A 23397-nucleotide genomic window follows, 5' to 3' on the forward strand; every position below is an offset into this window, starting at 1 on the left:
GTTCAAATGAGCCAAAATAAAGGAAAATGAATGGAACAAGCATTGGCAAAGCCAGTAGGTCTTGCGTAAGAGAGCTATTGGCTTTGGCAATGTTTTGTTGAAGTGCTTACAGCAGAGCAGATGCTTTTCAGTGAGACTAAAACGAATTTGAAAAAGCGCTATGACGCAGCCGTGGTAATGCGCTCTTCTATTTTTAAAGTGCATTATAGCTGGATGCATCTTAGTCTTTTTTAAATTATTATATTTAGCCATGCTGCACAGTAGTCACACTGCTATACAGTATCACTACAAATCATTTCCAAGGTTGGCAATGCCCATGCAGTACAGCATGAACAAAAGGCAATGACAGAGCCCATAGTCTCAAGGCGAGACCTATTGGCTTTGCCAATGCTTATTCGGGTCAGAACAACACCCATGTGATTCTGAGCAAATCAATTAATCTACCCATGCTTAAAAACAAAAAATAGGATTTTTTGCAAAATGTCATATTACATAAAGGAAACAGTTGTGCCCATCTCCATGTCATTGTGAAAATACATTTAAAAGCAGATAACATCTGTTTTCACAATAAAAGCAGATAACATCTGTTGTTACAAACATCCATTTCAAAGGAGAAAAGGGCTGTTTTGAAGTAAGTGTGGCATAGTAAAACTTAGCTACAAGAGGTTCCACAAGGATGACAGGGGAGAAGAAAAAATAAAATGAGTGCCTCAATATCCACGTGAACAGCAGAAAGACGGCAATCAAGCTGAAGCAATCAGTACTTGGTCTATGCTCCAGCTGAAAGAAGAAGTGAAGCCTGCACTGGCTTGCTAATTAGAAGGCAGCAATTAAGAGTGACAATGAAGCCAACAAATGTTAAGCAATGGGTGGACAGCAAGACTTGTATTCAATATCTCTAGCAACGGAGAGCGTTTGCAGCACATGTGCTGTCGCAGGCGAGACCTAAAGAAAGGAGTCTCACAGTAGAATATTAGACAGGAGCAGCATAGAAAGCTAAGGATTTAGATGTGGGGCGGGGGTGGCAGCACACGAGAGAAAATATGAACACGTCATGAGTGCTGAAATAAACAAGCATTTGCAATGCAATAGGTCTCGCATTTACGCGAGTTTGAGCTATTGGCATTGTAAATGACAATGCCTTATATTTAAATTTTGGTTTTTAACACATAAATAAAAGGCATTGTCATTTACAATGTCAATAGCTTAAACTCGAGTAAATGCGAGACCTATTGTATTGCAAATGCTTGTTTTCTCTGGGGCTGCTCCTGTCTATGGCTCTTCGCCATCCTGCTCCTGCAAGTCAGAGTTCAGAATGTCTGGCCTTGGGTGAACAGCTGAGGCCTCCCATCCCGTCTGTATCTCCAACTGTTGATGTGACACAAGAGAGGCAGAGAGTCTTTCATGCAGCCATCCCACCAATCCCAGTCAGGGGTGGGGTGCAGTGGGTGGGGGTTGCTGCTAGCTGCCCCGCTAATGCTTTTTCAGGATTACCCCCTGTATCTGCTTGGGGTGTGGGGCGGGGCAGTAGGTGTGTGGCTACCCCGTCCACTGTTTGGAAGTCACACACAGGCCCTCCCGGCTGCATAGGAAGTGATTAGGGTAATTCCCAGTGTCAAAGCTTGCGTTAATCTTACAAGCCTCAGGGGGTTTTCTGGGAGGGGCCACTCTTGCTGTCCTCACAACAAATGTTCTAAGATCAAAATAAAGTCAGTTGGGTAGAACCAGGAAGTCCTGTGAAATAAATCCCATTGCAGGGGGCTTGCTGGGGTGCCTTCTCCAGATGTTTTGCAGCGTTGGAGGCTGGGGGGTTGCTTTGAAGATCTCCGGAAGTGTCTCAGTTGGCACGGCTAATGGTTAGAATATAACAGCGATAACCACGTCATGTTTTCCACACCTATCTGAGTAATATCTTGGTGTTCTAGAAACAGGTACTAGTACTACTCATTATGTATGTATGCATTTATTTATCATATTATTCACGTATCCTTGAGGTTTTTATATAGCGTGGGCATTGCGGGAGGGATTAGAGCACTTTACAACAGAAGAAGCACTATACCACACAGCATCAGAATTAATAATTACACCAGCGATAAATATGTATGGTGTCAAGGATCCTTACAGGGTTCAACAGCGGAGTATCAGTCTAAGAAGGGCGGGTAGGAAGAATGGAAATCAATTGAAATGTCTTTAAAAAAAGGAAAGGCTTTCAACTGTTCTCTTTACGCTTCTTCGAAAGGATGACAGCAGGCCCTGGTTGAACTGGAACCAGAGACATGCAGTTTACACACCGATCCTTGTAGCTTACACACCGATCCTTGTAGCAGGTGTATTTGCCCCCTGAACTATTTTCCCTATGTTAGAATGTATGTACTCCAGCATATACAGATTTCTGTATCAAGCTCATACTCGCCCGAGCACTCTTTCTGTTAGGGCTTTGCTGCTTATAAACCAATTTTTTGCTGCAGGTCCGTTAATCGCCTTAGCTGTTCGGGAATGCACGCTGTCCTGTGCATGTTACCCAGAGATCACTAAGGAGAATGTATGAAGCCTTTGGCCTTAGTTACTAACTCCAGACCCCATGCCATTCTGACAATGACACCCTGCTTGTGTTTATTATAAATACCCTAAATTTCAAGAAAGGTCCTTTGTTGCGGACACCATAGCTCATTGGGAGGAGCAATCAAAGATCTGTGTGTGGCCTAAAGGGCAGAGGTGTAAATTAGGGTGACCAGATTGTGAGCAGCAAAAACCGGAACAGGGCGCCGAAGATGGTGGGGTTGGGTAGTGTGGGGGAAACAAGAGCCACCCAGCCGCACGTGTACGGGAGGCACTACTTATAGGGTGTGGATGTGAAGAGGACTCGTCCCTGTGCACGTGCAAGTGAAAGCCGCGGCCGCATCAAAAGTGTGCACATTTAAAATACATACTGCAACGAAGCAGAGCATCAAAAAGAACAAGCAGGAGCCCTCAGACAGGCACAAAGCATCGGTGTGTGGAGGGCGCATGCATGATCCTACCCTGCAGATTGGATGTGTTTGTTGCGGTGTTGCACACAGGGCCGCGGTACCGCAGAAGCTTATAGAGAGCACACGCACTGTCCGGCACACAGGGGTTATGTGATGTCCTGCAGACAGAAGCAGTAGAACGCCCTACTCAAGACAAAAGTTTTAGGACCTCAGGGGCTGCACAGCACTTACGGCAGACTGGGGGCATACTGCATACAGCTGAACATTGCCGTCCTTCAGCCTGGGAGGCGCACAGCGCCGTCCTTCAGCCTTTGAGGGGCGAACACCACAAGCTTTAAGACGCAGTGTTGCCTTTAAAGCAGGGGGCGAATGTCTTGTCCGGAACTTGAGCGATTGCCGCCTCGGAGCCTTTCTTTCGCGGAGCTCACATGAAAGATGATTTTTATCGCATCGCGTGTGTGGAACCACGAGGAAGCCCTCTAGCCAGCTTGCTCACCCAGCAATTAGAAGGCACTGTGTCACGCCGCGGAGTAAAAGATCCAATCCTGGTGGGTGTGGCCTAAAGCGGACAGGGTGGCAACCAGGAGGGTCTAAAAACCCTCCTGTGCAATGAACGATGCATGTTTAGCATAATTAGTGACGAAAACCGGCGCACGCCAATAACAATTGCAGGCGGAGCGGACACACGGCTTCTGGAACCGTATTGATTCCAAGAAGCCCTCGCATAGCGAGAGCAGCGCCTGCGCGCTGCTAACGGAAGGCGAGACCTAAAAAAGGAAAAGTAATTCTTTGACTATAAGCAGTTGGACACAAGTCATCCAGTCAAATGATGGTAAAGAGACTATGCTCCAAGGAATGGAGAAACACAAGAAGAGAAAGGAAATCCACTGAATAAGAAGCAAGCAAATAGGACTGACAAGAAAGGTAACCACTGGTAAGCAAACTTGAAGCCCAGTATAAGTATTGATATTTTCCACAAAAGGGCTAAAAGCTATCTCTAAGAGAGATGTGAAAAGGAGACGACCAACTCTCTATTGTTGCCATATATGAAGGTAACAAGTACTGTGTTCGTCAGAGTTGTGTACCCTTCAGAAGGAGGCTTGAGGAGTCACATGGAGCAGAGGAATGTCACACATTTCCTCTGGGATGCAATGGATAACAGTGATACACTCTAAAGGATCACTTCACGAGTTGATTAAGAGAAAAAAATGAGAAATGTAATCATTCAAACTTCTAGGTCTCTTTCAAAAAAGGTCAGCATTTTTAAAAAGTTAAGAATATTATTCGATGACCCTAGAAAAACAAAAAAGCATAATATACATTTCAAAATATGTTGCATTCTGTCTTAAACAGTGGCAAACAATATAAAATTACTACTGACTACATGATATATTGTGTTATACCGGTGGCAGTGCTAAAGGGACTGTTTGAAATATGCTTATTTTTTCATTTAAGTCCATGTATAATTAAAATGATAATCCTATTTTATATAGTAAACAATACAAATTCAATTGTTTTTTGACACTTAATAAAAGGTGTTAATTACTGCCCAGTTCAATGGTGTTCATATTATCAACCTTCAAAGACACAAGATTTGAAGTTGCCCTGCAAGGATTCAAACTAATAACATGCATGTTAAATATAGATATTTTTTTACTGGTGCCTAATTTTACAAGTTTTGAAACTTCTGGGCTCTAGGCTGCAATAACCCACTGAGCAAGGTGACCAAGATTCAAAACACTGACCTGCAGCTTACACTCTCATGAGTTCTCTTACTAATACTATAGAGCAATACCTGCTGGATACACACCTCTCTTCAGCCAGCACCTTAGGCTGTCCACTTTTCTTCGCTCTCCGAACATGCTCGGGGCTATATCCTCCATTGAATATCCCACCCACACTATCTCCGATCACAACCCCCTATTGATGTCACTCCAATGGGGAGGGACGCGTACCTGCATTCCTAGCTGGCGGCTGAAGGCAGCGCGCTTAGATGACCCCCATGTTTCGTGATTTGAGCCGTGAGGGAACTCAAAACTACTTTGATGTTAATGCTGATACTGTTACCTCGTCACTTATATAGTGGGAAGTCTTTTTAGGTGGTCATCAGGGCTCACTGCTTGTCTGAATTTGCAGGAATCTGGAAGTCCCTCTTCCAGGATATTGTCATAGCATAACAAACACCTAGGGATTTAGCAGCGCCGGCACCCAGACCATCTGGAACAGCAGCAAGAACTGCTGGATGCTCAGGAGAGAGTGGCGGAGCATGTAGAGTGCCTCCGCTGCTTTGATCACAAGGCTTATATGATCATGACACACACTGAAGGAGACAGATCTGGCCTAGTTGGCCAACCCCTCCTATTGCGGATTGCCATTCCTGGAATTGCTCACGCCAGACAATACTTGCCTGTACACTCGAGGAGACATTAATGGCTCATTTGCAGACTTCTACTCCCGTTTAAATGCTGCTTATCCAACTCTACGAGATTGCACAGTTACTGAGTGGCTTGCCGCACTGCCGGAGAGTGAGCTGACCCAAGAGGAAGTGGAGGCATTCAGGGGAGACATCACTGAAAGGGGAGATCAGGGCTGAGATCCAACGCATTGCCCATGGGAAGGTCCCAGGAACAGATGGCCTGCCGGTGGAGTTTTAAGCCACATACCTTGATATTCTTGCCCCCCACCTAGCAGATTTATACAAGCACACTCTCACTGTCCGGGCTCTGCCCCCGATGTTGCATGAGGCCCTTATTGTCCCTCTTCTCAAACCAAGGAAACCTGTGACTGACTTGCCTGCATATCGACCCTTGTCCATGCTAAACGTGGATTACAAACTTCTTAGCGGTGTGCTCGCACACTGCCTGCTTCCGCACATGATTGGGGTGATCCACCCTGAACAGTCAGTTTATTCCTGGCCGTTGTACGACCCTCAATATCAGGCGGCTTCTGGCAATTCTCAGAGAGAGCACTAAACTGAGATGGGCGGGGTTAATGTTTTAGACATAGTATAGCTTCGATTGAAGCTATCTACGTGCTGTCATGCTTCAGATGCGCTTGAGCCTCGGTTTGTGGCCTGGACCTTATTATTATATACGGACCCTATGGCCAGGATACGCACTGGACGCACACACTCTGACCAATGCATGGTAGGCCAGGGTACCTGACAGGACTGCCCACTGTCCCTTTTGCCCTCGCTTTAGAGCTGTTGATGTGTAAGGCACGCAGTGGCCTGCCCTTTTTGGGTTTTCATATCCGTGGGACGACACATTTTATCTCCCTCTATGCAGATGACATGGTACTCTTCCTTCACGATCTGTGCACAGAGCCTGCGAGGGCAGCTTGTCTCCTTTTGCCCTTTGGAGAGGCCTCCGGCCTCAAGGTGAATTGGCTGCACACCAACCTGTTCTTGATGCGCGACGATTAGAAGGAGCCCCCTCATCGGGGGGGCATATGTTGGGAGACGACTGTGGTGCACTATTTAGGGGTGCAAATGTACAAATCTCTTCCTGATCTCCCAGAGGGCAATGTAGGTACAGCGGTCACTGCTGTGCGTCAGAGCGTGGTGTTCTGAAGACCGTACCCTTATCTATGGAGGACCACATCGCGGTGGCTACGATGGTGGCTTTACCTCGCCTCCTATATTTCTTCGCGGTGCTCCCGCTAGTGATTCCGCAGACCACGTTCCAGGAGCTAGACTCTATCCTTATCGACCTTATTTAGAACAAGGGTCAGTGACTGGTGGCTTTAACTAAATTGCAACGCGTGACAATGGATGGGTGGGATGAATGCCCCTAACATTTATCTGTACTACTTAGCAGCCCAACTGCAGTGGTGTGCAGTCTGGTTTCCGGGACAGGACCCCCTGGGATTGTTATGCTTACCAGAACCCCCTAATTCACAAAAGCTTTGCACCGTGATACTTAACTCGAGACAAGCCATCCATATAGGTTGTAATGACTTAACAGTCCTCCGGGCATGTTGGATGCACGTTATTACTAGGTGCGCGTCCAATCGACATATTCCCTGAACTTGCAGCAGCGGGTGTTGCTCACACAATGATAGGGAGTGGGAGACGATGTGGTTGGACACAGTGGGTGCGTTGTATGCTGATGGCGTGCTGCGTCCATTTGATGACTTATGCACAGACTATAATATTCCAGTGGGACAATTTCTACAATATGGTACCTTGACAGCAGCTATACATACGATTTGGGGCCATGCGGAGTAGAACCCAAACCCCTCCCTAGCTGTCGCTTACTTTGTGACCCCCTCAATGTCAGTCGCCTGGTCTTGGGTCTCTATGTGGCCCTCCACTAAGAAGCGGGACCCCTGAGATAGGGTGCGGGCAGGTATACCAGGGGAACTAAGGAATACCAAGAGGAAAAGAGAATGCCTGCCACAAATTGATAAAAAGCAAGGCCCTTAACAGGGTCCAAATGATTAATAACCACAACCAATGGGCAAACCAAGACAAGGAAAAACACAAGGAAGGATGTAAATAGATTTATGAATCTTTAAATTATCTTTTTTATTTCATCATTTTTATTTGTGTAGAATCCGGAATTTTGTTAATAAAATTTAAATATGTAGGTTAACATCAACAACCAAGGTGAGTATCAAAACAATATAATTCCTATACATCAGATTGCTAACAGTCCCACAAAACTCCTTCAAAACAACACAGTCATGCTAGCTCTCATTCCACAGCGACATCATGCAACACATCACATTAATACACAAAAATAAAAACATATACAAAATTGAATGGTAGTTCCACAATTCATATTCAATGAATAGACTTTAAACAGCCCGGAGGGCTAAAAAGCGCCAATGAGCACGTTTTAAGTAGCCAAGGTTAGGCTTAAGAATGCCAACGCGCGTTTCGGTGTACAAGCCCCAGCAGGGGCTGCACCTTCATCAGGGCGAAGGAGGGCAGGGATGGTGGGACAGGCACACCTGCAGACATAAGAAAAAATGAACAAGAATGGGAAAACAAAATACATGCACAGATGTATGAGTATACAGGTTCGAATATTATAGAAAATCTAACAGTGAATAAATGATACGGTATAAGACTCTAATTCAAGGTCTATCAGGGGTCAAACAAAACCGGATCAATAAAATCTGAGATAAATAAATCAGTTGTCATAGGAGGTTTGCCATGGGTCGGTGGGGTTAAATATTAGATAGGATAATTAAATCTAAAAATTGGAATAAGGTGCAGGAAGAGATCAGAACATATATCTAGGTGTTTTTTTATATAAAACACAGTGTACATATAAAATAAGTCAACGTGCAATCAATAGATGAAAATTGAAGAAGCTTCTCCCTAAGTCAAAGCATTAACAGAAACATGGAGAGCAAATGATAAGATGAGCCCAAATAGGGGACTGATCGGGGCCTGGACAACACCCGCAAAAGGTAGGCCATTAGTAGTGTAGTCTTGTGTCCCTTCAGGCATGGAAAGATTAGTATAACCAGTGAGTGAAAGGTTAATAGGTGCTCTCAGGATAAGGAAACCAGCCAATACCTAACGGTCAAGGGATTTTGCGCCAACCAACAAATAAGGTAGTTCTTCAAAGAGAATGCAGATTTCTAGTAACAGAGGCCTGGAGCAGTAAAGTATCTGAAAGATTACAAAGGCAACAATTACGAGTTGACCCGGCGCGGGTCTATGATGAAGTTGCAGAGAACACTAACCGGAGAAGAACGCTATAAATCACCTACCCGTAAGTCGTCTAAAGATCAATCCATATTAAAGCGGAGGAGGAGAGAGACTAGTCGTCTCTCTCCGACATAGTATACCGAAATTAAGCCCCCTATCAGCGTAAGAAGGGCTAAGAATAGAACTAGGGGAGTCCAGATATGAGGGGGGACACTTACCTGTATTAAACCGCAGGGATGACAAACGAGCTCGAGGCACGGGTCTCTCGGGAGCACAGCGGATAAGCGGCTTCCGTGAATGGGAGTGTCAAAAGAGATCGCCTTCTCATATGTCCATGCCGGGAATTGGCAGGCCAATGAACGGCCGGGAATGATAAACACACGGGAGTGTGATAGACATGGAGGAGGGACAGGGAGAAGGATGAACACTCCCCTAGTTCTATTCTTAGCCCTTCTTACGCTGATAGGGGGCTTAATGTCTGTATTTTGTATCTCTTTAGGCGTCAATACCTCCATTACTCGCCTCTAAAAATCCCCGATCTGGCCCAGCTGATAGAGAGACTACCTGTGCTCCGATTTCCTCTCCGACGAAAGGAAAACCTCCTCTAACCTTAACCCGTCGACGACTAGTCTCTCTCCTCCTCCGCTTTAATATGGATTGATCTTTAGACGACTTACGGGTAGGTGATTTATAGCGTTCTTCTCCAGTTAGTGTTCTCTGCAACTTCATCATAGACCCGCGCCGGGTCAACTCGTAATTGTTGCCTTTGTAATCTTTCAGATACTTTACTGCTCCAGGCCTCTGTTACTAGAAATCTGCATTCTCTTTGAAGAACTACCTTATTTATTGGTTGGCGCAAAATCCCTTGACCGTTAGGTATTGGCTGGTTTCCTTATCCTGAGAGCACCTATTAACCTTTCACTCACTGGTTATACTAATCTTTCCATGCCTGAAGGGACACAAGACTACACTACTAATGGCCTACCTTTCGCGGGTGTTGTCCAGGCCCCGATCAGTCCTCTATTTGGGCTCATCTTATCATTTGCACTCCATGTTTCTGTTAATGCTTTGACTTAGGGAGAAGCTTCTTCAATTTTCATCTATTGATTGCACGTTGACTTATATTATATGTACACTGTGTTTTCTATAAAAAACACCTAGATATATGTTCTGTCCTCTTCCTGCACCTTATTCCAATTTTTAGATTTAATTCTCCTATCTAATATTTAACCCCACCGACCCATGGCAAACCTCCTATGACAACTGATTTATTTATCTCAGATTTTATTGATCCTGTTTTGTTTGACCCCTGATAGACCTTGAATTAGAGTCTTATACCGTATCATTTATTCACTGTTAGATTTTCTATAATATTCGAACCTGTATACTCATACATCTGTGCATGTATTTTGTTTTCCAATTCTTGTTCATTTTTTCTTATGTCTACAGGTGTGCCTGTCCCACCATCCCTGCCCTCCTTTTGCCCTGATGAAGGTGCAGCCCCTGCTGGGGCTTGTACACCGAAACGCGCGTTGGCATTCTTAAGCCTAACCGTGGCTACTTAAAACGTGCTCATTGGCGCTTTTTAGCCCTCCGGGCTGTTTAAAGTCTATTCATTGAATATGAATTGTGGAACTACCATTCAATTTTGTATATGTTTTTATTTTTGTGTATTAATGTGATGTGTTGCATGATGTCGCTGTCGAATGAGAGCTAGCATGACTGTGTTGTTTTGAAGGAGTTTTGTGGGACTGTTAGCAATCTGATGTATAGGAATTATATTGTTTTGATACTCACCTTGGTTGTTGATGTTAACCTACATATTTAAATGTTATTTAAAAAAATCCGGATTCTACACAAACAAAAATGATGAAATAAAAAAGATAATTTAAAGATTCATAAATCTATTTACATCCTTCCTTGTGTTTTTCCTTGTCTTGGTTTGCCCATTGGTTGTGGTTATTAATCATTTGGACCCTGTTTAGGGCCTTGCTTTTTATCAATTTGTGGCAGGCATTCTCTTTTCCTCTTGGTGTTCTCTATGTGGCCCTGACAGATGATGCTTGTTCCCCCTCTTGCGTTGCTGCGGGTCAGTTGGAGGAAGACCTGGAAGACCCCATTTCAGATGCAGATTGGGCTAGTATGTGTGAAGTGGCACCCAAAATGTCCTGCAGTGCTCACTTTAAGCTAATCCATTTCACCTCCACTGAGTATTCCTCTCACCTTTGAAGCTTAGTATATATTTTCCCCAGACGTCGCCCGCACTGCATAGTTGCTTCGGGGGACATCCTCCATATGCTATGGGGATGCCCCCACTTAACCTTCCATTAGCGTAGGCTTCTGGCTCCTTTGCCCAATTTTGTCTCCTGGGCATCTACCTTTGCCCTGCTAAATATAGAGTCACTACCTGCTTTATTGACCTAGCCTTAATGTTGGCTAAGCTTAAAATCACTATGCTATGGTAAAACGCTGAAGGCCTGCGGATTGAAAGTTGGCAGGCGGACGTTATATGATGGGCGACCTTGGAAGGTATCGCTCTACTTTGTGAAGCACGCCCCTTTGAACAAGTGAGGGCATGGGGTGTAGTTCTGGTATGAGGAGATGAGGCTGAGAGCACAGATGAGTTCTCTGACTAGATATCCCCTTGACTGCGCTCTTCCTGTTAGGTTCTCCACGGTCTGGTGTTTGAGCCCCCAACTGTGCTTGCGGCTCCCCTGAATTATTAACATATTCCGTTATTGGGTTTCGCTCCTACCATTATTGGCTTTTGTCATTCTCGACACTTAATGTCCCATTTGATTGGATAAAATGTGATTAAAGTGCCTTGATATGTATTGTACAATTGAAAGTGCTGCTGTGTTATGTTTTTCTAGTCCAATGAAAATTTGTTCCAAAAGAAACCAAACTGATTCATGGTTAGCTATCTGGTAAGTATAGTCCACAGATATGAGTATATGCATTTTGTGAGCGTAACCACTTTGTGCCCCCATCTATCTAAGAGTACTCCTGAAAACATGTGATGATCTTTGCTATTACAAGTACCCTTATACTGTCCTCTTCCATGTGCGGTCTGCAGCCAAGGAAATGTGTATTATCTAATAACAAGCCTATGTTTTGCTAACAGTGTAGGTTACTCACACTTGAGAATGAGCCTGCATGTTGCCTGTTCTTTTCTCCGATACACATGACCAGGATGGAAACAAAATGTAATCTGTCACTCTAAAGATTTATTATCTGAAATAATTTGACGGAGTGTAGTAATAAGTAAAATAGGTTTCATTTTACCTAGCATGGAATCTTTAGAAATACCATTGTCTTTGTTCAGTCCTAGGATGGCAACAGCAGCACAAGAAAAACAGAAAGCCCCTTCTTTACTGAATTTCTTTATTTACAATCCAACGTTTGGTCCGAAGGAAGGGGAGGTGAGTACTGATTTCTTCCTACACAATCACTTGTCTGTTGGTGTTTTGTTGATGTTCTAAAACTTAAATGAAAATCACATTGCATTTGATTGATTGTTTGATGGAAAAATGCCCCTCAATGCCTATGCTTTCACTTCTGAGCTAAGTTTGTGTAGTAAAATCAAATATAACTGTAAGGAAATCCTCACAAGTCTTGTTGTTTTGGTGAAACACCGATTCCCTAGACTGCAGTGATCTGTAATGTAAAGAAGCAGTACAAATTAAACCTTGGCTTAGCCATTCAAAAAGCATGCAATATTTACTTTTATTTGGCCACATTGAAAACCTTTAATGACTTCAGCCATCAACTTAGTTCAGTAAGAGAGAATGGTAGCAAGGGTAGGAGGAAGAGTGAGGCAGCGAAGATGAGCAGATAGAGATGTATCCGGGTGAGGTGAGAGGGAAATCAGGTTTGAGAGAAGGACTGGGTTAGATGAGAGGAAACGGGTGCGGAAACTAATCTTAAGTAAGCAGTGCAGCATGGTTGTCAGAGAGGATAGTGGCTCAAAGTGGTTTTTGGACATAGATCGAGGGGTGTGGAAAGCAGGTATTGGGAAGAGAACCCGAAACAGGGATGAAGATTGTCCTTGAGAAGAAGAGCAAGGGTTCATGTTCTGTCACTATTCGTTTTGGCATTATCGTGTGTTTGTAGAACATTCCTCTTTCTATGCAGCTTGTCTGAATCGGAAGCTCGCTGTAAGGTGATGGAAGAGGGATCGACAGTTACCTCCCAGTAATGCTGGCAGTGAGCACTGCTTAAATAACACAGTATATGTATATTCAGATCACATAAGTCATAAGAGCATAATCTGATCTTAGCAATAGCTTATTCATTGGCCTCCTTGAAATGTACTTTAGTTTGTCATTTGGGTGAACTCATTCCTGAATACCTACAGTACCATCACAGTTCCTTGCTTATTAGTAGAAGTATTAAGTAGGTCAAAGTGCATCACATTTTACGTATAAAGTAACATAAGTGGTTAGCAAAGCATTTGAAAAGTTTTAATGAAGGTTAGTATAAGTATTCGTCTAGGCCATCACTTAGCATTTGCTGCCTTTTGTTCCACTCGGATATGCTTCCATTTCTAAATGTTTCTCACCATTTATTTCTATGTTTTTTGTATTCAGTTTTAGGTATAGACTAGGGAGGTATTGTAAATAAAGCTCTGTTTGCAGATTTCCATAAAAGCCTTATCAATTGTTCACATACCTTGGATTCCTGAGTGTGCTAGAAGATTCTGTGCTCTGTGTTGCATTGGAAAGATTGAATTCTGTTTACTACCTGCAGGGAACAAACTTTGCCTCTTTTGTGGACTAGCAGTTTGAATAAATGTACCCTGCCATATGAACCAACATTAATCTGTGTTTCTTTTACTGTGTTGACAATTCACCAAGACCTCTGGAATTGCAAGCTGTTCAGCTTCCGAAAGTACTTATGTAAACTGGGATCGACCAGAGCGTTTTCAAAGTAAATATTTTAAAGCATACACATCCGAGCAGTATTTAAGCTAATTTATCTGTGGTGCCACATGAGCCACCTTCAAAAACAGATGCAATAACCATGTAATTGGATAGAAATGCTTGTAGTTGAATTTTCATCTTTCAGAAATGGATGAAGGGGCCTTCTCAATTTAAAGTGATGAACTCTCAGTGACTACATTCTGTCTTTTCATTGCAGATAATGTTATTATAAATAATTTAGTTATTGAGTTCTTGAGAACTCAAACATTTATATTGGGAATGGGTGGACCAACGAGAGAACTCCAGATCTAATGTGGGCAAACTAACAACAGAATTCTATTCTCACAAACAAATTAGATATCTTGAGCCGTTCCTTGACACAATGCAGGTACCGAGAGATAGAATGTGGTACATACATTTTAGGCTTGGATCTCTTCCCGTTCGGGAGGTGACAGCAAAGTGGTGCACAAGCAATGGGAAATACTGCCCATGCTGTAATGCCCCGACAGAAAGCATTGTCCACCTAATGTTTGCCTGCCCGGCATATAAAACATCACGGGCTAACTGGCTGAAACCTCTTTGCAAGCAATTGGGCACACGGGACCACCACACAGCATTGCGTATCCTCAGGTCCTCTACACGTGCTGTGTAGCAAAGTTCTTGGGACAAGCATGGCTAATAAGGTGGAAAGCTCTTGCAAGATTGGCATCGTTTTAACCAAAATGAGGTCATCTATAACCCTACGATACAACACAAGATTAGTTTGTATTCTCATGCATAAGCACTTTATTTGTCAAACCGTTGCTGCTATGTTGGGGATAATTTAATAACTTTTAGTATACTAATGCTTCTCCAATAATACGAAGTATTGACTGTTTTTACCCTGTTTTAACTGTAGATATGTATTCAACAAACTAAACTGTGCATTTGCTATCGCTCTCCTGTTTTTTTAATAGTTTGAGTAAGAATATACATTATTATACCAAGGGCTCATCCGTTTACTTCATTGTATTATTTGTCTACGCAAATGAAAGATGCTGCATATTTGTACTCTTTTTTTTCTTTTAAAGGCAAACAATGTATTTTTATTTATTGCTTTTATGACATTTCTGTAGAAATGAAGCGTAAATCGCCCAATCATATTATAAATATTTTAGTTATTTATTGACCAGCAACATTTTACACACTTTTGCTTGTCAGCATCCTCACATTGTAACTTCCATTTGGTCAGTGTATAAGGATCTTCAGAAATGACAGATTTTTGAAAGGCTACTTATCATGAATCAAATAACTTGATTATACTGGATAAGCACAGGATATGGCATGGTAGACGTAATACTCGACTGGTCCAACATTGTGATCTCAAAAACATAATGAGGTTCTTGCGTTGACAGGTAATCGAGCAGGTTATTCTTGCCCCTAGAAGCTGCAGTTTAGTTACAGACCTAAGCCTGTGAGAATGCAAGTGTACAGATAGCTTGAAAACAGTGGAAGCTGTGCTTAATAAATGACCTGGCTTGGAAGCCTTAGTGTTGTAAATAGTTTCTTATGCTGTGATTTCCCTTGCTGCCCAATGGATCTGTAAATGTGGACTCTTTGTTAGTCATTATACAATGATTCTGTAGATATCTTACAAAAGCTGTTTGAGTCGTGAGAAATGCCTCATTGATTTTTATGACAGATTTTCTGTGAAATTATTGTATACCTGCTTTTTAAATATGTGTAAATTACTATCATTTGATCTGTATTCACTGTATATTTGTTGTGATGCAGTCTGAGTGGACTTGTATATTCGAAGTAACCTGTTTCCTAACGAGTGATATCACAACAAGTTAAGAGCAATTTCTATAGTTTGACTAATGGCAGCACTTGGATACTGTGTCTATACAAGTCATTCATGTTTCAAACCTTGGGTGCATGATTCTGTCAGTTTGGTTGGTTTGCAAAGCTGCAACACTTCAATTCCACTGACTGTTTTTGTGACACCAAATGTTTATAATAATTCCTTGAATTTCCTCATATTTGACAGACTCTCGCATGAGTGTTTTGGCTCTGTGTTTACCTATCTTTTCCAGCACAGGTACTTAATGTGCCATGGTTCTGCACCAGTTCACTGGTAAGACCTATCAAGAGAAGATAAACACACGAAAATAGTAATAATTTCAGCTTCGAGTACTTTTCTCTTTTGTGCGCTATACTGCTTTCAATTCGCCAGAAGCATGCCAGAGTTTCCTATGGAAAATGCTACATTAAGTGGCTCAGAAGCATTTTTGAGTTTAGTTTGGGTGATCGATTTGGTCAGAAATGTCTTTGTTGATCAGATTGTCAACTTGTTTTTCCAGCACAGGTGCAGTTCTTGTACTCCTTGCTGCTGGAGTTACTTTTTGAGCCAGGAAGTCTCGGATACTTGCTCTTCTATAGGGTTATCAAATACTCTTAGCTTGTCCTACTTGAAATCTGCACAGTATTTATTAGCTCGATTAGGTTCTCACTGTTGTCAGCTGCTTACTTGTTAAGTGAATCAGTCACATGAAAGTGTCTACTGCAAGTGTAGGTTTAGCAGAGCTCTATCTGCTCTCTATGAACAAATCCAGAGTTGTCTCTGAAGCATTTTCAGTGCTCTGCTCAAACGATCCGGGACATGATAGCTGTATTTGCGAGGTCAAATTAGATACAGGCACTTGCTTAGGTTTATTGGAGCATTGACATGACACAAATTGGATAGCACACTGGTCTCTCAAAGCCCTTCTTTCTTCTGCCTCCATCCTTCTTTTATGCAGCAGTAAGTCTGTTCTTTGTTCACTTGGCTTAAAATATCTGAAAGGAGGTCCATCTTCTATTCTCGGAGGCGTATCATCTTCTGGCTACATATCACTTAGCGTTTCTTTTTCATGTGAGGTAGCTATGTCATGGTCAAATACTAGACTGAATGCTGTGGTCACAGACACCTTGGTACTATGGAGGCCTAGCTCTAGTGTGTTTTTGATGTATTTCATGAGAATAAATCTTTTGAGGGTAGTGGCATCTTCCCAATGCCCAAATTGTGGCTGCTTGCAAACCCTTCCTAACATCATGCGCTCGATGTTAATTCTGCCCTAGAGTCTTTCATGGCCACCCGCCAATCTCTAGGTAATAGAGTGTATGCAAAGATGGCAGAGCCGTTGCTGTAATAGTTGACCTTGTGGCACTACTAGCAAAGGCATTCCCTTGCCTTTGATGATAATACGCAACTCCTGGTGCTATTTCTCTGTTGTGTCAGTGCTAGGAGACTTCTTATGCGACTGTATAGATCTTCTGATATGATGACAGGTGACCTGCAGTGCAGAAGGAACTCTTAAGAAATGTGTTTGATTTTCATAGAGGATTTTTGTACCTATTTTATCATTTGGTCTGGTTTGGACTACAGTGCCTGGACTGGAGCAGCCTTGGAAATTGCTTCAAGCTTGTTGACTTGCACTTATTCTTAAGCTTCTGCTTATTGTGCTGGTGGTGCTGGAGTAGCACAAGCACAGGGCTTAATGTGATAAAGCCTGTTAGCTTGTGTAGACTTACACCTACACTGTATTTGGACACCCCTTGTTCTCCCTCGCTCCTTCCTGTTGCACCCAAAACGACAGCACCCCACAACTCTCTGGTCTTTCTGCATTCCTAAACTCCACTGGTCTATCACTGAAATCCACAGCTCAGATCATGTAGTACTTCACACATAGTAACTGCAGAATGCTCTAGAAGCTGCTATAGCTAGGCAGGCCCACCATGGTCCTCAGAGTGGAGTGTTCTCTTAAGGGAAAGGATCTAGGATCCACTGCCAACCAAACCCCTGAGCACAAGCCTTATCCCTTCTGCTATAATAGAACTAAGTCCTTCTGTGAGTTTTTGATTTAAGAATTGTGGGATTGTCCTAATGTATCTGGTATCTTACTACAGTAGTGTTTTCTTGATGCCCTTCTCTGCTATTCTCTACTACATGCCTTCCAAAATGTGGCTTTTCCCAGTGGCTGATGCCGTAGGCATGTGGGTATTCCAACATGTACCAATAAATGTTTGTGATTTTAGTCAATGTTTGATTGGTGGGGGAATGTTAACCGGTCCATTGCTGGGATGGTGTAGGTGTCTTTGTCAGAGGGCCTTAGTCCGGGCAGAGGGATTTAGCCAAGGATCTTATGAAGTTCCCAGTCCGTGATGGGATGCTTTGGTGATCTTGACGCCTAGCTACATGTTTAGTCTTCTTGTGTGTAATATGTTGACAGGTGTTATAAGGATACAGACAGGAAGAGCTAAGATTGGAGTTGTTACTGGAACGGAAAGGTGGAGAGAGTTAGCTTGGAGAGTTACACTAAGTAATAGCAAAGGCAAGGCAAAATAAATATTTGCAAGTTCTATCAATAACTATAATTTTTGAATGCCACAATTGGAAGGGAACTCATAGGAAAAGGACATAAATATTCAAGGATTTAGGTGAAAAAGATATTTACAAAATCTGGAAAACAGTCTTAATTTTGCTTTAATATGCTCTTGTAAATGTAAGAAACTCAATCATCCAGCTCTTAATTTAATAGTTTTCTCCTTTGGATAAAACTGTGCTGAACTTTGTTGCACTGGAATCGAGATCCGCGATCTAAAAGTACCAAATATATGGTAGTCTCGACTCATTTAGATTGCATTTTGGTTTGCAGTTGAACCATGTTTGGGAAAAAATGTCTCCTGTGTGCCTTATTTAATTTTTTATATTATTAGGAGGAGAAGAAAATTCTATTCTATCATCCAAATGAGGTTGAAAAGAATGAAAAAATACGAAATGTTGGTTTATGTGAAGCAATAATACAGTTCACCAGGTAGGAAATTGAAAACATATTTCAGACTATATATTTTGGTGGCAATATCATGGTTTCTTTGTAAATAAGTTAATTGTGTTCCCTTTTTGTACTTCTTTAGGACTTTCAGTCCATTGAAGCCGGCACAGTCCTTGCATACACAAAAAAATCGTCAGTTCTTCCACGAGCCTGAAGCTAATTTTTGGATGGTTATGGTACTGTGGTTCATGATATAAATCACATATGTAAAACAATGTTTAAGAGGCCTAGGAACATCAGTTAAAATGAGTGATTGATCATTTTATTTTGTCACATGTTTATCTCCCATGTCAGGAACATATAATTATTTGAGGAAATTAAGTATACACTATTTGCACTCATCACCAGCTATCTTCAGTCTTGTTATGTTTGCAGTTACTCCATTGGCAGCCATACAAACTTTGCTTTGTTACTGTTTACTCTGCACCTTTTCACTGCAGAGCCCCTCTCTTTTTGTGCTGTGATATCAACCATATTGCTATTGTGAAATGTGATGAAATATGAACATTGCCATTCTGATATGCATATTCCCGCCTTTGGCTTGGTCTTCCCTGATGCTTTACCTTGTGTTGTTTCTGAATTTAAAAAAAACAGTTGTTGTGTTTGGTCCAAGGGTAGATATCTTGAGCTGGAAGATGCTGAATAAGTAGATTTTAGATATTTTGTAAAGGACTGTAAATGTTACTGTATTTCAAAAGAAACTACCATGTAAGCCTTTTTTTCTATTAAAATGTAGTATATCACGTGTTGAAGTGCAAGAATGAAAGACGCCTTATAAATGTTGACAATGAGAATTGTGATTATGGCCATTTATATAAGGCATATCATAAATGATTGTGTCCAGGTTTAAGAATAATATTCACGGTGTTTGCCCAAATCCATTAGATTATTTTAACATCCTTGGAGGGAATTAAAACTGTGTTTTCTCAGCTGCTGATTCTTAACTGTGACTTGAAGGTACTGGGTCAGGCTCTTTTCCCATTAGGCTAACTCAACAAGTGTGTATAATATCTTAGAAAATTCTAGCCCTTCCGGGTTATCAATGGTTTAAACTTGTAGATATGCTGGTTTACACAAACTGTATTGTTGGGTCAATTCCCACAAGCTTATTCAATGTTCGCTGGTCCTCCACTTTGTCAGTTTTGCAATATGGATCCAACTGGAGCGATAGTAGCATCCACACTTTAATGAATCCACAACTAATCTCGCAGTATTAATGTGCTGATTAGCAGTAGAGCCAGGGAAAGAGAGGCACAATATGAAAGAGAAACACAGACACTCAGTATCGGCACACTGCCAGTTTCCACCGCTGGGCTTAATCGTCTCTGTAGGAGCACTGATATCTGTTGACGCTCTCAGTATTTCACACTTTATATTATGAAGTGAAACTCAGTATTTTTTCTGAGCTTCAATGTTATGTAATAACATTTTGTGGTTCTGCTTGTGTTCATTGTACCAGGTTAATGATATACTTGTCTCACAACAACAGTTATTTGCATATGTGATCCTGTTGACGTTTTTTAAGAGAACATTTTGGACAAGTTGATGAATTCAAAATCCAATCAGATCACTGCTTCTGAGAATAGTATAGTGCAATGAGTTTGTAATCCTAAGAGATGACTCCTGGTGTAAAGCAAAGTGCGAAATAGAATTTGATATCCTTACAGAGGACTCATGAAAATACAAATTGCAAAATTTAATTTGTAATCCTAACAGATCGCTCCCAGTGAAAAAAAGAAAGTGCAAGTCTCTATAACATTTGAAAGTTTGGTGCGTGAATACTCTCTGGTATCAATGATGCCTTTAGTTGAATTCTCAGAGCAACAGTTAACAAGTATTCTAGCTTTCAACAACAAGTTCCAGGTGCAGCAAATATCTATCACGATTGTCTAAGAAAGACGCTCTAAACCTTGAGGAACGTTTACTGTAGGCATTCAAGATGACCTCCACTATTGGCAAGTCTTGTGAGCATCCGGTGGTTCCATAAGGTATGGATTCCTTTTTGCCTTTACTTGAGTGTTTAGCATAATTTGGAGATGTAAGGCTTCTGTCCAGACGCCTCCCACACTCCCCATCATCTTCTGCTCCTGAAGATCTGCAAGTTAATGTGCTTCACAGTAGCACTTCACATGGGGCCAGCGTGCTAGTCAAAGGTAAGCTCGCCCCTCACCCTGACACACTGGCTTTGAAACACCTGGGGCTGATTCGAGCTGTTGTGCAAAATGGTGTCACAAAATGTGCTCTCATCAAATAGCAGGTTTTGACTTTGTACCCAGTTCCATATTAGATTCCTCAGGATGAGAAATTACATGCAAATTACTCATTAATTTACCCTTTACGAGTTGCCCAAACTTGTATTTTGCACGGTTTGCTCAATCAATCAGAGCATTTGTAAAGCGCGCAACTTACCCGTGAGGGTCTCAAGGCGCTGGGGAGGTCGAGGGGGGGGGGGAGGATGCTGCTACTGCTCGAAGAGCCAGGTCTTGAGGAGTCTTCTGAAGGTTAGCAGGTCCTGGGTCTGCCGTAGGAGGATGGGGAGGGTGTTCCAGGTCTTGTTGGCGAGGTAGGAGAACGATCTGCCGCCAGAAGTTGCTCTTCGGATGCGGGGGACTGTGCGAGGTCGGCGGAGCGGAGCTGACGGTTGGAGGTGTAGAAGCTGAGTCGTCTGTTGAGGTATGCTGGTCCGGTGTTGTGGTGTGCCTTGTGTGCATGGGTGAGGAGCTTGTTGACGGGGAGTCAGTGCAGGTCTCTCAGGTGTGGTGTGATGTGGCTGCGGCGAGGAATGTCGAGGATCAGGCGTGCAGAGGCGTTTTGGATGCGTTGAAGTCGTTTCAGGAGTTTGGCCGAGGCTCCTGCGTAGAGGACGTTTCTGTAGTCCAACCTGCTGCTGACAAGCGCCTGGGTGACTGTTCTTCTTGTTTTGGTGGGGATCCACCTGTAGATCTTGCAGAGCATGCGGAGGGTGCTGAAGCAGGAGGACGAGACGGAGTTGACCTGCTTTGTCATGGAGAGAGTATAGAGTCGAGGATGAACCCTAGGTTGCGTGCGTGTTCGGTGGGTGTTGGAGCTGTTCCCAGTGCGGTCGGCCACCAAGAGTCGTCCCAGGCCGAGGGGGTGGTGCCGAGGATGAGGACTTTCGTTTTGTCTGAGTTCAGCTTCAGTCGGCTGTTCTTCATCCATTCGGTGACGGCTTTCATTCCTTCGTGGAGGTTGGTTTTGGCGGTGAGGGGGTCCTTGATGAGGGAGAGGATCAGCTGGGTGTCGTCAGCGTAGGAGATGATGTTGAGGTCGTGCAGTCGAGCGACGTGGGTGAGCGGTGCCATGTAGATGTTGAACAATGTCGGGCTGAGGGATGAGCCCTGGGGCCCCGCAGATGATCTTGGTGTCTTCCGAGCGGAAAGGGGGGAGGCGGACGCTCTGGGTTCTGCCGGAGAGGAAGGAGGTGGTCCAGTCCAGAGCCTTGTTTTGGATCCCAGCGTCGTGGATGCGTGTGCGTAGGGTGCGGTGGCAGACAGTGTCGAAGGCGGCTGACCGGTCCAGGAGGATGAGGTCCGCGGTTTCTCCGCTGTCCAGCAGAGCCCTGATGTCATTGGTGGCAGCGATGAGGGCAGTTTCGGTGCTGCGGTTGCTGCGGAAGCCGGACTGGGATGGGTCAAGGATGTTGTTCTCCTCGAGGTAGCGGGTCCGTTGTCTGTTGACGGTCTTCTCGATGACCTTTGCCTGGAACGGGAGCAGGGAGATGGGCTGGAAGTTCTTGAGGTCCTTGGGGTCAGCCTTGGGTTTTTTGAGCAAGGCGTTGATCTTGGCGTGCTTCCAGCTCTCCGGAAAGGTTGCTGTCTCGAAGGAGATGTTGATGGCTTTCTGGAGCTGGAGTGCAATGGTGGTGCTGGCTTTGTTGAAGATGTGGTGTGGGCATGGGTCTGACGGAGATCCGGAGCGGATGGTGTTCATGATTTCGATGGTGTTGTCGTAGTTTATGTTGGTCCAGGAGAGCAGGGGTTTGGTGCGGATGGTGGCTCACAGGAGTTGCAAACTCTTGTGTCATCACAATTTGGATCTGGCTTGTAATACTGTTTTGGATGCAAATAGGAGTTTGTGCACGAAACGAGATCAGCATCTCTGCTGCAATCAGGAGAACAGTCTTTAGACTTCATTTGCCATAAGTAACTCTGTGAGTTTTTTCCTGTAGCATTTCCGATATTTCTATGAAATCTGGTTTTAAACATTGCTATAGTAAAATGTTTTCCTTAACGCTTTTTATTTTGTTATGTTTCTAGGTTCTGTGTGGACAACAACAAGGACTTATCTTTTTTCTTTTAACTACTACCCGGTCAAGTTACAAAATTAAAAGTACTGTGAACTACAGTAAAGCTTCCCATAGGAGTTATCTCAAGCTACATCCATTGTGTAGCTCTTGAAAGCATGTATAGCGCTACAAAGCCCTGCTGTTGTGTTATGGTCTTCTTTGAAAGCATTCCTTTGCCATAAGAAGAGGCATAGATTTTCCACTATGTGATAGTACAATTCATTTGCACCACAGATGTTCAGGGATAATAGCATATCATATTTATTGCAATCTTGCTGAACAGACTAAAAGTCACTGATTCAGAATCCTAATAGGAAAACACATTTTGCTCTGCCAGTTCGACGTTGGAAGATGGACCACTGTACCTTGTGGACACAGACGTTGCTTACTCCTAAATTATGAGGTATATATTTTCTTTCTTCTGTACTCGAGGACGGTCATTGTGACAACACTGACCCATGCAGGTGCTAGAGTCATGGCCTTCAGGAGGGGAGTCTTCGTCTTAAGCATCACAACAGTAATGATTTTCCAGCTTGAATCTTTCATAGATTAACATAATTCAATCATTTCCCCTTTGTTGAATTGAGAGTCCCACGGTAACCTTACAAAACCAATCTTGCACGTCTTAAGACCGTGCGTATTACTAGACAAGTAACATCAGTACAAAAAAGCTGAAGTCCAA

At 43.1% G+C, this 23397-nt stretch overlaps 1 protein-coding gene and 1 long non-coding RNA gene across 2 annotated transcripts in view; both read left to right on the forward strand.

Annotated features, from left to right (window-relative positions):
• CCZ1 (CCZ1 vacuolar protein trafficking and biogenesis associated) overlaps window positions 1–23397 on the forward strand; it is a 234580-nt gene that overhangs the window by 31236 nt on the left and 179947 nt on the right. The window contains exons 3-5 of the mRNA XM_085629015.1: window positions 11960–12056; window positions 18294–18391; window positions 18492–18585. Coding sequence (XP_085485141.1) covers window positions 11967–12056; window positions 18294–18391; window positions 18492–18585 — 282 coding nt within the window. The 5' untranslated portion in view covers window positions 11960–11966. The remainder of the gene's footprint in view (window positions 1–11959; window positions 12057–18293; window positions 18392–18491; window positions 18586–23397) is intronic.
• On the forward strand, window positions 9139–10216 carry LOC146796440 (uncharacterized). Its single transcript, XR_014969931.1, has 3 exons — window positions 9139–9313; window positions 9415–9510; window positions 10084–10216. It is a non-coding gene; the product is annotated as an uncharacterized LOC146796440 (long non-coding RNA).

Source organism: Triturus cristatus, chromosome 10, assembly GCF_964204655.1.
Source record: "Triturus cristatus chromosome 10, aTriCri1.1, whole genome shotgun sequence".
NCBI lineage: Eukaryota > Metazoa > Chordata > Amphibia > Caudata > Salamandridae > Triturus > Triturus cristatus.